Source organism: Notechis scutatus, chromosome 9, assembly GCF_049901735.1.
Source record: "Notechis scutatus isolate UNSWTSFEM ecotype Mainland chromosome 9, rNotScu1.2, whole genome shotgun sequence".
Taxonomy (NCBI): Eukaryota; Metazoa; Chordata; class Lepidosauria; order Squamata; family Elapidae; genus Notechis; species Notechis scutatus.
In genome coordinates, this window is record NC_142017.1 from 16611393 (window position 1) to 16628642 (window position 17250).

Here is a 17250-nt window from a genome sequence, read left to right on the forward strand (position 1 = left end):
AATTAAAGAGGCCTTTCTGGGAGGATTTATGGTCTAGAAAGCATGTTAACACTGGGAATAGAGAATGGCAGTAAGCAACTGAGACAGGACTTTCACAATTGATTACATAAATATTTCTCAGATATGAAGCTGAAGATGTGTCACATATAATTTAAACGGTGTAGTTCTTTTTCCCTTCCTCTAGTCTAAATACATTATTTAAATATGCATTTTAAATAAAGCCACAGAACACTTCAGTCTAAAAGATGCCTGGGTATTTCAAGGTCCTTATTACAGGATACAATTAGAGTTTTCATAATGTTGTGACACCCTTGGAAAGAGAGCGGTGATTTATTATACTATTTTTTCCATGTGAAGACCTGGTTCTCCACTGTGTAGGATAAGTTCAAAAATCAAGGTAACTTGGAATAATGTGTGACTTTTACAAGCACTGTAATAAATATGTTAAACAGCAGTACAGCTGTCATTTCCCCACCTGGAGGTATGTAGATTAATCCTTTTTTATTAGTTTCCATATAAAATATGCTGAGATATGTGTGTGTGCATACACACATACAAAAAACTGCTGCTTAAGAGCTCTGAAATGGATTGTCAGCCATAGTTACAATTCAGATGTTTTTAACATCTGTTTTCATGTAGTCTTACATGTCTTGTAAGTAGCTGAACTAGTTTTATCATTTTAGCATATAGTTTAGGTCCATTGGAACTTTTTTATATCCTTGGAACAGGTAGTCTTCAATGGATGGAATGTTTTCAATAATATGAATATTCGCATACATTTAATCCATAACAGGTAAAACAAAGAGTTTAGAGGGTAAAATACAGAGTTTAGAGATAGATGCAAACATATATTTCTATCTGTCCTTGAAGATTAACAGTAGATGAAAAATAATTCAATTCATTTCTGTATGGAGATGACAGTGCATGGAACTGACTCATACAATTTTATCAGATGAAAGGTAATTAGAGAAAGAGTGAGAGCGTAGATCTTCATTATTATTATTAAGACTGAATATACTTTCTTCTAAGCTGCTATCTAAGCTAGCACTGGTCATATGTGCATAGTATCCAAATCCTCAATCTTGAATGAATAGAGTAGAAATGGTATTTACAAGCCATTCCACCATTTCTAATTTTCTTTCCTGCAGTTGCTATTTCCCTTGAAAAGATATAGCAAATAATTGCAGAGTTCTTTTTTTTAGCTTGAAAACATTGTGGGGTTGTTGATGGGTAGAATTAATCTGAAGTCCCCTGTGGCCAACCCCAGATTTGGACTCTTTTTGCTTACATCCCCAAAAGAAAAAATCTGAGAACTCAGAACTTAGAATTCAGGAGGTGATTCATTTTTATTCATTTTCCCATCCAATAGTATGTTGGGAATAAAACTTGATGATATCACTGGGCTTAGAACTCTTTGACTGTCTCTCCTTGTCCATCAGCAAGGGATAGCTCTGCAAAACACAACAAAACTTTGATGGGAAGGGAACAGCAAAGCAAAGAGAGATCAAGCTTGAATTTGGGGCCAGGTGGGATAAAAAGGAAAAACGCTAGGAATAATTCCCACAGTACATTTCTACGGGAGAGAAAATTGGGCAACAACGCCCCGTGGAAGCTTCTCCTCTTCTCCTTTCTGGTCACCCGAACCAGAATGGAACTGCAGTTAAGAAGGTTGGAGGAAACTTCAGAAGCCATGCATGCTATCCTAGCTTGCTTACTTTGTGTCCTGCAACATGATTATGTATTTACAATATAGAATATTTGCACGCCATCCACGTAACAACAACAACAAAAAATCTACCCTAAGTTCATTTAGATACTATGTTACTGACTTATTTGCTGTGTTTGTGTTAATATTTTAAAATCCTCCTTTTGTTACTTTGTAAGTAACTCAGGGAAGCAAACGTACATAATACTCCTTCTGGCCTCCTGTTTTCCCTGCAATATCAACCCCGTGAAATGGGTTGAGCTGAGAGAGCGACTGGCCCAAAGTCACCCTGGCCAAGGTTCAGTAGTTGACTTACATACACTTTGGAAACCAAGAGAAGAGCAGTGCTCCAGATTTGGTTCTGAAAATGGTTTCCCCAAGTAAAGCATGTGCTCAAAGTTACAATGTGCGCATGAGTCCAAAAAGATAAATAAATTATCAGAGAAAGCAAACCAAAACATAGACTTAACGTATTTTTTCGGAGTATAAGATGTAACACCCCCCAAAAAAAGTGGGTGGAAATGTCTGTGTGTCTTATACAACAAATGTTGCCAAAGCCCCGCCTGCCCACCCCGCCCCCACCCTTCAGCCTCTGACTCCCAGCAATTTGCCTCCTTGCAGCAAACAGCCTGACCACTTCAGCACAGCCTGATGAGCACAAGCAGCTGATGGTTGGATCGGCCTCCCAATGATTAGCTGTTTCAGGCTGCAGGGATTGCCATCGCCTATTGCTGCCTCTGCACGCCCCATTTTTGGCCTCCACATCCTGTTTTTGGCCACCGCGCCCCCCATTTTCTGCCCATTCCGGGTGGGAAGAATCTGAACAAGTGGAAAACGGGGTGCGCGGAGGCCAAAAAGGGGGCACAGAGAAGTGGCAATAGGCGATGGCAATCCCTGCAGCCCGAAACAGCTGATCCAACTCATAATCAGCTGCTTGTACTGATCAGGCTGGGCTGAAGCTGAACAGGCTGTTTGCTGCAAGGAGGCAAATTGGTGGGAGGCCGAGGCAGGTTTTTTTTTTTCCTCCTTGTTTTCCTCCTCAAAAGCTTGGTGCGTCTTATACTTCAGAGTGTCTTATGCTCCGAAAAATACGGTATGTTAATCTTCCATGTGTGTCTATTGTATATACAAGAGCTGGGTGTTATGCAGTAATTAAGTTGTTGCCAGACCAAATGCAAAGAGGCCCATCTTCTAATCCTCCCCAGGCACGGAAAGTGGCTGGGTGACTTTGGGCTAAGTGCTAACTCTCAGCTGCAGACTTGGAAGTTGAAAAACATCTATCTACCAACATCTGTCTGTCTGTGGACCAGTATAACTTTCCATAAAGAGGCCTTCACCCTGCAGCTGGATCAGTTTGGGCTGGTGCACATACAACATTTCAGAAGTGCAATATGTCTTACCAGAAATAGGGAGACCATACCCAACTATCTTGTGTTGCTACTTCATCTCCTGTTCAGCTGCTATCTCCTAATAGGGATTTTACATCCCCGTTTTCTTACCTCTAAATCAGCTTTGAAGTTCACATAGAAGTTACTTTCCAACAGAAGATTCTCCTCTGGCAGGCCTTTTAAGAGAACTGGTCCAGTTTTTAGGATACCACTGACCTACTAATGCACTTAGGAGAGAATATGTGAGTGGATAGGGAAATAGAAATAGTTCATGAAGTTTAAGTATAAATATTGTAGTAGCTCCTTCTGCAAATGGAAGGGTAGAGTCCCTTTGGTTTTTTACACAGAGTGTGTGTTTTTGTTTTAAGTGGTTCTTGTGTAGAGCACCTGAAAAGAAAACATACAACCATAACTTTCAGAAAATTGGCAGTGGGAACAGGGTGTGGTTAAAGCTTACCATATATCTTCTAATTTGTGCTGCCAAAGGGCCTAAGGTATGACATGCAGAAAAAGAATAAACCTTTGTTTGTTTTTTGGGGGACAGGAACTGATCTTAGAGTGGCATGTCTGTTTCATGGTCTCAACTCTGTTAAGATAAAGCCCCTAAAATGCATTTTAATGAAATCAAATTAGAAAAACAAGGGGATAACATTACAGCTATAGAGTGAAAACACACCACATTAAAGCCGCCTTACATATTACATAATTAAGCAAGATTTAATTGGGGTGAACATGGGGAACTCATTCTGGCAGCCCACAAATTTTCATGTAGGATTTAGCTAGGAAAAAAATATACAACTACTGTGTTGCTTTGGATCAGTAGCTGTAGGTGAGATTTAGGAAGTAATGAAATCTAGACGGTTGCTTCCACAGGGCAAAGAGGCTATATGCGCCTCTTTAAACACTGATTCACCCCAGACACATCTCCAGGGAATTATAAAAGGCTGGAAGAATGCATAAGCAGGGAGGAGCATAGACCCTTGGTTCTCCCTGCAGCCCTTTTCCCATTTGAGGATCTTTGCTTTGATGTCAGTTCCCTTCCAGTATGTGGGGGGGGGAGGAAAACAAATAAGGAAAAGCACCTTCCTTCTTATCTGCATAATGAGTAACTCAAGGGCAGAGAGGCTCAAGAAACTTTCCATTATGTTATGTCTTGAATTTAATAAAATGAGTGCTGGATTGAAACTTCCGTAAACCTGAACAAAAGCTCGCTCTCCCTCCCTCCCTCTCTCTGTCTCTCTCTCCCTCTCTCTCTCTCTTGGTCTCTCCCTCCTCTGTGTCTCTCTCCCTGTCTCTATCTTCCTGTCTTTCTCTCTTTCTCCCTCTCTCTCTCTCCCTTCTCGGTCTCTGTCTATCCCCCTGTCTCTCTCTGTGTGTCTGCTATCCATATCAGCAGTGATCCTGACTTTGACTACAGGGAAGGGATTGGAATCAGGTGTTTGCTGGAAAAAAAAATCCCCTTTTCTGCCACCTTTAATAAAAGCTTAATGCTGACTCAGGGTTCTGAGAAAGGTGTCCTGAGTTAGATTTGCTGTGTGGTTTCTGTAGATTAAACTCTGTGTGTTTTATGTTTCTCAGTGAATCCGCTATAGATTCATCTACCTGTGCACACAAGTAGATAAATAAAGAGATAAATTGTCTAAACAAACCTTTTAGCAGCTTACAGCTCTGTATATATAATCAAATCACCAAATAGTTAACAGGCTAATACATGGATGTAATAAAAGTCGGAGGTTGAAAGAGGGCCGTTATTGATGGGGAGCAAGCCTTTAAATTCCATTAAATTGATGTCACTGGATGAATTTATGGCTCTCCCTCTGCATCCTGCATAACTGATGCTCAATGATTTTTTTATGCTTAGGAGCTTATTGCATATTTCATGCATGTAAATGTATACCTCGAAACAAGTCCTGGGAATAGCTGTGTTAATCTGCATTTTATTTCTAATAACTTCTCACCAAGGATTCACTTCTAGCTGATAGTTGAGAATTACGTTTTCCCATCTTCCTTCTCTCTGAATAATCCTTGCCAATCTGTATGTTATCTCCTTGCAAATTTGCTGCTTGGAAAAGCATATGGTGAGTCGAGCGACGCAGCAGTAAATTTTCTCACCTACATTTTAAAGCCTTAAAACTTTTAAACCCTTTAAAGAAAAAGGTTGATAGCAAATTAGATCCATTTCTGTCCTAAACGAAACCAAAATAAATAAGGACATCTATTTCTACGGCATTTTTGCTTCACTTGCTGACTTTCCCTTGTCTATTCTGAAGGAAAGAGTATGTTTCTAATTGGAAGTCCCAAAGGTGCTTTTTCAGGAGGCAACTGGATTTTCTTGTTTTTTTTTCTTTTGAAAACGTTTTGCTTCTCATCCAAGAAGCTTCTTCAGCTCTGAGAGGATACTGGGGAATGGAAGGGAATGAAAAATCCTGCCAGAGCTGAAGAAGCTTCTTGAATGAGAAGCGAAATGTTTTCAAAAGAAAAAAACAAGAAAGTCCAGTTGACTCCTGAAAAAAAGCACCTTTGGAACAGCCATGACATCCTGGATGGCTGAAAATCTCTACAGACTTTCTAATTGGAAGTTTCTTCGGTGCTGTGTGTAAGTTCAAGTTTTTAAGTGGAAAATTACATAGACTGAACCAGAAAGCTGAACCAGAAAAGGCTAGTCTGTATAAAATACTCATAAGAACTGCTATGTAACACATCCTTTGTAATCTTGCACACAAAAGCTGTTTCCTGGTTGCGTGTGTGTGCATGTATGTGGCAAAGGGAACAATTCTGCTGGGGCTCCCATCAGGAAGGATTATATGTGCCTGCCCAATCACCCAGGCTTCAAGTCAGCTAGTTGGTTTGCAGGAAGAGAGTTTCCCACATGCTGACATGTTTTGCATGTTATCCTTTTTTTTCAATGAAGGCCACAGCAAAGTTATGTCAAGATTTCATTGACAAGACAGAACAAACAGCATGGCCTTTTGACCAATTCTTAACAGAGACGTGACTATAACATTAACCTCGTCTAGCTTAAGTAGTGGCTAGCAAGACAAGACCCAGTCAGTGTCCAGGGTTTCGTACGAATCTAGCTGTCAAATAATTCAAATTTTGCTTGATTGACTCTATTGTTTCTGCCATTGTAATACTTAACAATAGCTTCTACTATTCTTGTGATTCTGACAAATTGCGAGTCCCTGAAGTTTAAAAATTTATGTGGGGCATTTCTTTAATTATGTGGCTTAATTGGACAATTCATGCAATTCCTGATAAAGGGCCACGACGTGTCACCCGGGCCTTGTTTTGCAGTCATAGACTGACTTATATTTGTTGCATTTGGAGAAATGTATCATTACATAATTTGGAATTATTCTGTACAAATGTTCAGATATCCATATGGACCTGACAGATGTACAACTTATCTGAGATTTGAGAAATAAAATGAAAAAGAGTGGTTTTTTTTTTTTTTCATTTAGTGGAATACTAAAATGCCACGAGACAGCACTGAACATCATGAAGTGTTCACTTAGTCCTAAGGATTTTCTACTTGTGTATTGGAATTTTTGAGAACAACCACAGAAGATGATATAATTGAAAACACTCTGGAAGCTGTTTCTCATGTGTAATTTTGTGAGACATTTGCCCTATTCGTATTGCTTTTTTAAAATTAAAGTCTGTCTTTTACAGAACAAAGCTGAACTATAACTCTCCCAAGGATGATGGATCTGTGTATAAAATTGAACTTGAAGGGATATCTGTGGATACCATGAAAGAGATTCTGGACTACATCTTCAGTGGTCAGGTATGTGTTACTAATACTATTCCTCCATATATCTTCAGGAATATTGTGTATGCACATATGTGTATCCAGTCACAATTCTGTCCATGTCTGCTCAAAAGTTAGTCTACAGCTGTAAGTTAAATCTCTTAGGAAATACGTTCATAAAGCAGAAGTATTTCACAATGAATCCTGGCCAGTTTCTGATGGATCTCCTGGTGGATCACTGAAAACTTTGTGAAGCTAAAGTAGACTTGGCCCCAATTTGTCAAATAAATACTCCTTTCGTTCTTAAGCATCAGTGTGATCGTTCAAAGAGATCATGCTTTTATCTATTGAATTCTGCATATACTCTAGCATCCATTAAGAAAATGCAGCTGGAGGAAATTGGAGGTCCAAGTGGGGAACCTCACTTCTGCAACAGCCAACCAAACACTTTGCCGAAAGTTGCAAACCCTATGGGACATCTGCTATGTGTTCTGTGACTCTGAAAGCCAACTTAGAAATAGAATAACAGAGTTGGATGGGACCTTGGAGGTCTTCTAGTCCAGTCCCCTGCTTAGGCAGGAAACACTACACCACTTCAGACAAGTGGTTATCCAATCTCTTCTTTAAAACTTCCAGTGTTGGAAGCATTTACAACTAACTTCTGGAGGCAAGTTGTTCCACTGATTAATTGTTCTAACTGTCAGGAAATTTCTCCTTAGTTCTTAGTTGCTTCTCTCCTTGATTAGTTTCCATCCATTACTTCTTACCTCAGGTGCTTTGGAGAATAGCTTGATTCCCTCTTCTTTGTGGCAGCCCCTGAGATATTGGAACATTGCTGTCATGTCTCCCCTAATTCTTCTTTTCATTAAACTAGACCTACCCAGTTCCTGCAACTGTTCTTCATATGTTTTAGCCTCCAGTCCCCTAATCATCTTCGTTGCTCTTCTCTGCTCCTGTATTTCATGACCTAGCCAGTAAAAATGTGGGTCTACTGGAGAAGAAGAAAGTCTATGGGTCTTGCTACAACAGGTTCACATGTCCTTTTGTATTTTTCTAGCACTCCACTTTTACCTGTTTATTAATCTAAAAGTAAACCAGGAAAAATCAGCTAGGTCAGTGATAGCGAACCTTTTTGTTGTGATGTGCCAAAAGCACACTCCTGCCAGCACCCTCAATGCAATGCACTCCACACATGCGTGTGCAACACCCCTGTCCTGTCCCCTTACCTGCATTGTGTATGCATGCGCCTCCCAGTTGATTTTTGGCCCATTTGAGTCCGTTTTCGCCCTCCCAGAGGCTCAAGGGAAGCCTCCGCAGCCTCGGGAGGCCAAAAAATGAGGCTTCCAGAAATACCGGAAGTGCCCGTTTTCAGCCTCCAGGGAGCCTCTGGAACCCAGGGGAGGCTGTTTTTGCCCTATCGGAGACCCGAGGGAAGCCTTTGGAGCCTTGGGAGGCTGAAAACAGGGCCGTTTCGGCACTTCCAGTATTTCTGGAAGGCCTATTTTTCAGCCTCCCAAGGCTCCAAAGGCTTCCCTCGAGCCTCCAATAGGGCGAAAACAGCCTCAAATGGGCCGAAAATCAGCTGGGAGGTGCGCACATGCGCAGTGCAGGTAAGTTTGGCTGGGGCTCGCGTGCCCGCACAAATGGCTCTGCATGCCACCTGTGGCGCACGTGCGATAGGTTCGCCATCACGGAGTTAGGCGCTTATGTAGGAAGCTATCTGGCATTTGACTCAAGCCTTCGTCATAACCGGCCGCACTTTTCTGCCTTGACCCCTAGATCAAGCTAAGCGAAGAGACCATCCAGGATGTGGTACAAGCTGCTGACCTGTTGCTGCTTACCGACCTAAAGAAGCTGTGTTGTGAGTTTCTGGAGGGTTGCATTGCTGCGGAAAACTGCATTGGCATTCGGGACTTTGCGCTACACTACTGTCTACTCCACGTTCACTACCTGGCCTCGGAGTACCTTGAAACGCACTTCCGGGACGTCAGCAGCACGGAAGAATTCCTAGAACTCACTCCTCAAAGACTCAAAGAAGTGCTGTCTTTGGAGAAGTTGAACGTTGGGGATGAAAAACATATTTTTGAAGCAGTCATTCGGTGGATTTCCCATGATCCTGAATTAAGAAAGGTACAGGGCTCAAAAGTTACCTTTAAGAGGTTTGGATAAAACATACAGCATTTGCTCCTGTTGGTTTATTTGGATGCTTCTAATGTGGGGTGTTTGGCTCCCTGCTTTGGAACATGGTCATGTCATGTTTGCTCTGCTTTGAGTTTCCTTGCTCCTGTAGTTCAGTGGTCACCAACCGGTGGGCCGGGGACCACTGGTGGCCCATGAGAAAACTTTGGTGGTCCGCAGAGAAATGTCACCCCCAAAGCAATTAGTCCAGGCTGAGCGGGGACACGAGGCTGCGCCGCCCACATGGCCCATCGGAACACAAGGCTTGCGTCGCTTGCATTGCGAACAACATGAGGTAGTGAGGGGAGGGGGGAAAGGGCAGAGGGGGGAACTTGCCCCACTCACCCCACGCGCCTGGTTTGGCCACCAGGCTGCTTCTCTCCGCTTCTTTCTTCTTCTGCTTTTGGCTGCACGCAAGGAAAGCAGCAAAAGTCTTTCTTTTTCTGCCCCAAACTCCACCAGAAATTAATCTTTGGGACCTTTCAAGGCATCCTGCTCCAAGAGGCTGTGCCATTCTGGCAGAGTTTGGGGGAAAGAAAGAAAGACTTCTGCTGCTTCTGCTGCTTTCCTTGCATGAAGCCAAAAGTCTCTCTCTCCCCCTGAGAACAGAGCTGGAGATGGTATTCTGTGATCCCGAATAAAGAATGATTGATCAGTAGGAAAATGGGGTGGAGAATTTTCCTGCAGACGTTTTTGGGGATTTTCCCAGCGTCTCTGGTCCGGGAGATTTAAAATTATGAGTTTGGTGGTCACTGAAGTCCAAAGGGTTGGCGACCCCTGCTGTAGTTCATACATCATCCTCTACAGGTAGTCGACCTACGAACAGAATTGAGCCCCAAATTTCTGTTGCTAAGCGAGACATTTGTGAAGTGAGGTTTGCCCCATTCTGCGACCTTTCTTGCCACAGTCATTAAGTGAATCACTGCAGTTGTGATGTTAGCAGCACAGTGGTTAAGTAAATCTGAGGTCTCCGTTGACTTTTCTTGTCAGAAGATTGCAAAAAGGTGATCGCATAACCCTGGGACACTCTTACCCGTTGTAAGTATGAGTCAGCTGCCAAGCGTCTGAATTTTGATCATGTGACCATGGGGAAGCTGCAATGGTTGTAAGTGTGAAAAACAGGTGTAAGTCACTTTTTTCAGTGCCATTGTATCTTTGAACAGTCACTAAAACGAACTGTTTTTAAGTTGAGGACTACCTGACCTCCAGGATGTCAGCAGGCTTTATTCACTCACTGTCAAATATATCTTCTTAGCTACAAAACCAAGACTCTTATCTAAAGACTGAACAGTAGGAATACAAGAAAGCTGAATTTTGTCATAAAGTCATATTCTCCAGTTTAGCAGGATCTGAGATTTTTACAACCATTCAACTCATAAATAGACTCTACTATTTCTTGTCTTCTTTCTTTTTTTCTTTTGGCACATCCCTGCCCCCCATTGTCTCCATTCTGTTCTGACCAAGGCTTCCCGAGACTGTAATTAAGCACACGCTTAGTCCAAACAACTTTTGTTTTATTTCAACACTGGGAATTATGTTCATTCCCAACCAGTAATGAGTCCCAAACAATCCCTTGAGATAAGCACCCACCTTTCTCTCCTTTGAATTGTTGCCAACAACTAAGGGCCAAATTAACTGTAAAAAAACAAACGAAGTTCAAAGTCGACACAGAGCTTCCAGCTTTAATCCGAACAGAGCGAATGACTTTGCTTCCTGCAAAGGTTTCTCTACCTTTGCACTTTTAACTCTTAGGAGAGGGGCAATCACCTCCAATCCTTACTCCCGAATCGCCTCTTTTGTCTCCGCTGCTCCTCTAGCGGCTCTGCGCACACGCACACTGGGAAGAGGCTCCCCTTGTTCCTCTGCCTTGCTGCTGCCAGACTCTGGAAGCTCCAGAGTCAGCACGCCACTCCCAGATGGTCCTGGCCCCATCTCTGCATTGGATGCAGGTCCTCTCCAGACTCCTGGACTGTTCCCTGTTCTTCCCCGTTGTCCGATTCCGCTGCCATCTGCACAGGCTGCTGGCAAACGACAGCACATTCATTACAAGAGCTAGTAGTTGGAACCATTTGTTCTCTACTTTGGACAAGGCCCCTGCTTTGGCCTACAATTGCTAAAACTTGGTGTAGAATTTCCTACCATTTTGAGATAGCTCGAAGCTGCCTCTCTTCCTGCGAAAGTCTAATTAACAGCGAATTTTAAGCACAAACTTTAAAGCTCAGGATCATTTTGTGAACTTCCGTTATCTTTGTGGCTCTCCAGGTTCATATGAAGGATGTTATGTCGGCTGTGTGGGTCACTGGATTGGACTCTACTTACTTGCGTGAACAAATGATGAATGAGCCATTGGTTCGGGAGATTGTCAAAGAATGTAACAACATTCCACTCACCCCACCCCAGCAAGAAGAGGCGATGCTGGCTTCTTTTAAACCCCGAGGATACTCGGAGTGCATCGTGACTGTCGGAGGTGAAGAAAGAGTGTAAGTCATTCAGGGAAGCGGCGGCGGCTGGTCTCATTGGCAAGGGAAGGAGTCAGAAAGACAAAAGAAGACATAAATTTGACATAAAGGTCAAACACTCCATCAAAGAAACGTTTGACATTGATGTAGCAGAGAATAAACAGATCTTAAGGGTTGAATGGTTGGGTTGTCGCTGACCTGACCTTACTTTTCTTGCAAAAATGTTTCATTATCAAGCTAAGTCCATCATCGGGTAGACTATTGATGTCACCTGGCTTGGTAACCAAACATCTGCAAGAAGAAAAGCAAGGCTAGAAAAGAGCAAGAACCCAATGAGCTTGAGAATTATGGGTTGTTTTGAGACACTTATCACTCAACGCGGGGTTAGCTCCATGTCTACCGTCAAGCCAAAGTCTGGGAAAGTCTTGGCAGCTGCCGGTCAAGCTGACTCGTCTCGCCTTTTTATATTGAAATAATGTTTAGAAATGGTGAAATGCCACGTTGTAGACAAAGTGTCCATATTTTACTTCCAGAAAAGCTTTTGGGTCTAAACCTTTGTAGAAAACTATAAAGGATCATATTTATGGGTTATATTTAATGATCAAGATGCATTAGGTGAATTGTAATCTACCATATCCTTCCCTTCCCCCCCCCCCCAAAAAAAAATTGGTTAATTTTCTAACCAAAATGATAAGGTGGAATAATTTCATATCAAAATAACTGAGTTCTTCTCCTGGATTTTCTTTCTCTATTCCCTCCATCCCAAATAAAAGTGTTGTGTTCTGATTGAGATTTGTTTTATAGCCAGGAATCAATTATTTCCCCCCCAAAAAATAAAGCTTTATTTGGGAGTGGTTTATCTCAGCTTCTTACTGTCTTTCCCAGTACTGATTAATCTGTGAATCGTATTGGAGGCCAAGTCTTTCTGAAATATTTAAGAGAGAGAGAGAGAGAGAGAGAGCATTTTTAAAATTGTTTAGCAATGAATTGTCCAATAAAGATGAGTTAATTTCTGCTTTTTCTTTCTATTCAGCTCCAGGAAGCCTTCAGCTGCAGTGCGATGCATGTGCCCTTTGTATGACCGTCACAGACAATTGTGGATAGAGCTGGCTCCTATGAGTACACCCAGGATAAACCACAGTGTGCTTTCTGCAGGTAGGAAATCTGGTCCCCTCCTTCCCTTGAATGAAAAAGGGTACAAAAGTTTTAAATATTTGCAAAGTCAAATAATCTTTTAGCTACTGTCAGTCAGATCCTGGGCAAGTATTAACCTGTGAATAATTAACTTATCTCTCGTTTAGAGGAAAAACCATAGAGGGAGGGAGGGAGGAGGAGGAAATGCCAGACACATGTGGTATATCAAATAAATATTTGATGAGGTGACCAGTTTTTGACTAATAAATACAAGCCACTGTTCAAAAGAGATCAGTGGAAAATGTTACGTATTTATAGCTTTTCTGAAGTTTATCTATCCTTTTGCTATTGTATTCTAACAGGTATGATAGGTTTTCACCAAAATACATTTTTTTGCTTCCATTTCCTCTAGCAGCCTCTCCAGAGGGTGCATACTTGTGGAAGTTAGAACAGGCAAGATTGTAGACACAGCATCACAATTGGATTCCTGACATTTTGTATGCACATATGATGTAGGTACAAGTATAAAAAAAGGTTGCGGCTTAGAATTGCAATATTGTGGACTATCTGGCCATTTTGGAGATGCTGTCATTTCCCACTCAGACATTGTATACAAGGAAGTGCTATAAAGATGTACATCCTTGTCTTAGAGGAACTCAGTCACATTGTATGTATTTTACTATTTTTTAAAATTCTTCGTTGACTATGAATATAGTCAGAATACAGCATAACAGAGTTGGAAGGGACCTTGGAGGTCGTCTAGTCCAACCCCCTGCTCAAGCAGGAGACCCTAGACCATTTCAGAAAAAAACGACTGTCCAGTCTCTTCTTAAAAGCCTCCAGTGATGGAGCTCCCACAATTTCTGAAGGCAAGCTGTTCCACTGGTTAATTATTGTAACTATCAAGAAATTTCTCCTTAATTCTAGGTTGAATCTTTTCTTGATTAATTTCCATCCATTGCTTCTTATCCCACTCTCAGGTACTTTGGAGAATAGGTTAACCCCCTCTTCTTTGTGGCAGCCCCTCAATTGCAACACTGCTACCTTGTCAGCCCCTCAATGTCTTTTTCACTAGACTTAGACACACCCAGTTGCTGCAACCGTTCTTTGTATGTTTTAGCCTCCAGTCCCCTAATCATCTTTGTTGCTCTTCTCTGCACTCTTTCTAGAATCTAAACGTCTTTTTAATAACACACCCTTTCTTTCCTGCCTTTTTTTATATGTAACTCAAGACAGCAAGTATCCCTAATACTCCTTGTTCCTCCTATTTTCCTCTGGAGTCGCCCAGCCAGCATTCATGCTTAAGGGAGGCTTAGAACTGAGTTTACTAGGCCAGCTCATCATTACTACACTAAACTGGTTCTTTTACTCTTTTGATGTAATCCTTTTGTCCTTGTACATTTTCTTTACTGCCTAACAGAAACTCGTTAAACATCTTAGAGCCAGTAATTAGGTATATACATTATATCCAACCATAGTTTTCTTAACTACGTTTAACAAACTACAGTGGCTACGTTCACAAAACATACTAAGCCAAACTCAAGAAGATAAATGAATAGTTTAGTCTGATGTTCAGTTAGGTGCCCACTACATCTGCTGGGTTATTATTCACTCATGCCTATTGAAATAGTTGCAGATGTAGTCCAGCATACCAATTTTCACGCTCATGAGAAGAAGATCTGGGCAGAAATGTTCTGGAATGGTGCAGCTTGATTAGGCTGTAAAGTCGGGCTCTCTTCTCATACCCAACGTGGTTTGGCTGGGCAGGAATCATATTGCCGGCTAGGAAGAAGAGCGCCTGAAGATAGGACAAGAAGTAATGGATGGAATCTTACCAAGAGAAATTCAACTTAGAATTAAGGAGAAATTTTCTGTCAGTGAGAACAATTAATTAGTGGAATGACTCGCCTCTAAGAGGTTGTAAGTGCTTCTTCACTGGTGGTTTTTCAGAAGAGATTGGTCAGCCATTTGTTTCCTGCTGAGCAAGGGGGTAGGACGAGGAGATATCTCTGGTTTCTTCCAATTCTGTTATTAAAACCTGAAGATGTAGTCCTTTCAATAGTTTCTGTGATTTAATTCCAACGCTTCTTTCCCTCACCAGTTGTTGATCGTTCTTATAAAATGCATGTTATAGCTTGATGTGCCACCATTATGACCTGTGTTTTGAAATATCTCTTTATGGCTTGTTTCTCAGAGGGGTTCCTGTTTGTCCTGGGAGGTCAAGATGAAAACAAAACTACCTTGAATTCGGGCGAAAAGTACGATCCAGATGCAAATACGTGGAGCCCCTTGCCACCGATGACTGAGGTAGCTTTCGGTTTCTGCGAACGGTGTAACTGTAGCTGCTGATGCGCTTCATCGCTTGTATTGTAACCTCACGAAATTTGCGGAACTGTATGATTAAGAGTTGGTTCTTACACCTCTTATTTCCAATAGGCCCGGCACAATTTTGGTCTGGTCGAGATTGATGGGGTGCTGTACGTTTTGGGAGGTGAGGATGGAGAACAGGTGCTCACTTCCATGGAGTCCTATGACATTTACAATAGGACATGGACAAAGCAACCGGACTTAACAATGATTAGGAAGGTAAGAGGCAAGCAAAAGATAAAAAGCAAGCTGGTCGTATTTCTTTCTGAAATTACTGTACCGTATCTCTTTTTTTTTTCCCCACCCCTTTTTTCTATGTGTTTTTTTTAAAATAAAAGAATACTACCAATTATAAGTATGAAACAATAAGCTCTGGTTTTCTCAGTTTCCCTTTCTGTGCCGTTCCCCAATCCTCAAGAGTCTATTTCAAAAAAAAAAAAAAAAGATGCACTTGAATTAAGAGGTTTTAAATCTCTTTGGGGCTTAGTGCCAAATTTCTCTTAAAAGAGACCATAAGGTACTCATTGCCATTACACAGATTGAAAACCAAATGAAGCAATTGCTTCTGCAGGAATTACAGCATCTAATAAACAAGGGACAAGAGAAGGTAAGTGAGGAAGAAATAAAGGAAAATTAAGTACTGATTTAGGAATTTATAAGTCAGTCATAAAGTTTCCCAGAGTTGTTGTGAGTTGGCTGTCCTCACAAATATATAAATCTTTAAAGTTGTCTTGCTACAACTTTAGTTCAGGGGCTAGCAATACCAATTGGGGTTTGGTCTCAATCAGCTCCTCGAATAGAGCAACCTATGGCCATCTAGATGTTGTTGGATTTCAATACATCTCACCCATAACCACTAATATTCAAAGATGAAAGTTGACTCAACCTTCCAAGGTCAGTAAAAATGAGGACCCAGATTGTTGGGGGCAATAGGCTGACTCTGTAAGTTGTTTACAGAGGGCTGTAAAAGCACTGTGAAGTGGTATATAAGTCTAAATCCTATTACTGTGATGAGAATAATTCTCTAGTTGTGTTTCCAAAGGTCTGCAGATTCTCAATTCCTGATAGGACAATACTCGTTCACTTGTCTCAGAAACCCCAGAACTTTCCCTGACTTTATACTGTAAAACTGTGCATATTGGCATCATATGATGGACTCAGAATAACTAGTATTTTTTTCTTAGCAACCCTTTCAGCTAGCTAGCTGATGGCTTGTCTGTGAGAATCAAGTCAGTGTTGACTCCTTTACTGGTTCCTGCAGTTTTCTTGTCAAGGTTGCAGAAGTGGTTTGTTGATGTAGTTGCTGCAGCTGCCAATAGGATTGACACCACGTATTAATATTGTAAAAGGATGTTTCGGTTGTTGGTTGTGGTGCTGAAAACAGTGGGGCCAGATCTTCAGATAACTTCTAGGTAGTTCCTGCTTCAGAAGATGGACTTTCTAAGCAATTTATGCCGTTGCTTATTTCGAGATGGTTATCGAGATGGTTATCCAAAGCCCAACAGGAGAAATCATGTCAGTATTCAATATTTCAGTATAATTTCAGATACAGATCTGCTCCTACCATCTAAATCAGAAGTCCCCAAACTTGACAATTTTAAGACATTTTAAGACATAGCTGGCTGGAGAATTCTGGTCCACAAGTCTTAGAGTTGCCAAGTTTGGGGACTCCTGATCTAAATAGCCATGTGAGGTTTTATAACATCTTTTGAAAAGCTTCATATGGAAGATCTCATCCACAGCCAGTTAGAAAAAAAATACGGTTATTTTGTTCATTTCATGTTGTTCTTCCCTGTTCCTCAACCTCAGAACCAGATCTATGTGCTTCTCAGAAGTGCTTTTAAAAAGTTAGTGAAGATTCTCAGTCTTCCAAGTAAACATAGCTGGAAGTTGAGGCATGGCAACTGGACCTCTTTCCCTTTTGGTTTGAAATGTTTCACTGCTTATCTGAGTCGCTTCTTCGGTCAAGAGTGAACTAAAGAAGCTACTTGCATAAGCAGCAGAAGGTTTCAAGCCAAAATTGGGGGAAAAAGAAAATCCAGTTGCCAAGACTCGACTTCTGAACTACTTTTAAAAAGCCACTAAAAGGGCAGTGAAACCAAAGAAGCATGCAGGCTCTTAAGAAATGGCCTCAGAACTACCAATTGCAACAAAAAGGTCATCTCAAAAGCTCCTTTGGTGGTTATAGAAGAATTCTTACACATTGATACTAAGATGGATTCCCAGAGAGTAAGCTTCCTCACTGACCACCCTGTCATGTTCTCTCAA

At 41.5% G+C, this 17250-nt stretch overlaps 1 protein-coding gene across 4 annotated transcripts in view; it reads left to right on the top strand.

Annotated features, from left to right (window-relative positions):
• Positions 1 to 17250, top strand: part of GAN (gigaxonin) — a 52797-nt gene that overhangs the window by 4752 nt on the left and 30795 nt on the right. For all 4 annotated transcript variants that reach the window (XM_087971642.1, XM_087971641.1, XM_087971640.1 and 1 more), the window contains exons 2-7: positions 6766 to 6880; positions 8624 to 8974; positions 11285 to 11502; positions 12515 to 12636; positions 14810 to 14922; positions 15052 to 15201. In XM_087971642.1, the coding sequence (XP_087827768.1) occupies positions 6766 to 6880; positions 8624 to 8974; positions 11285 to 11502; positions 12515 to 12636; positions 14810 to 14922; positions 15052 to 15201 (1069 nt within the window). The remainder of the gene's footprint in view (positions 1 to 6765; positions 6881 to 8623; positions 8975 to 11284; positions 11503 to 12514; positions 12637 to 14809; positions 14923 to 15051; positions 15202 to 17250) is intronic.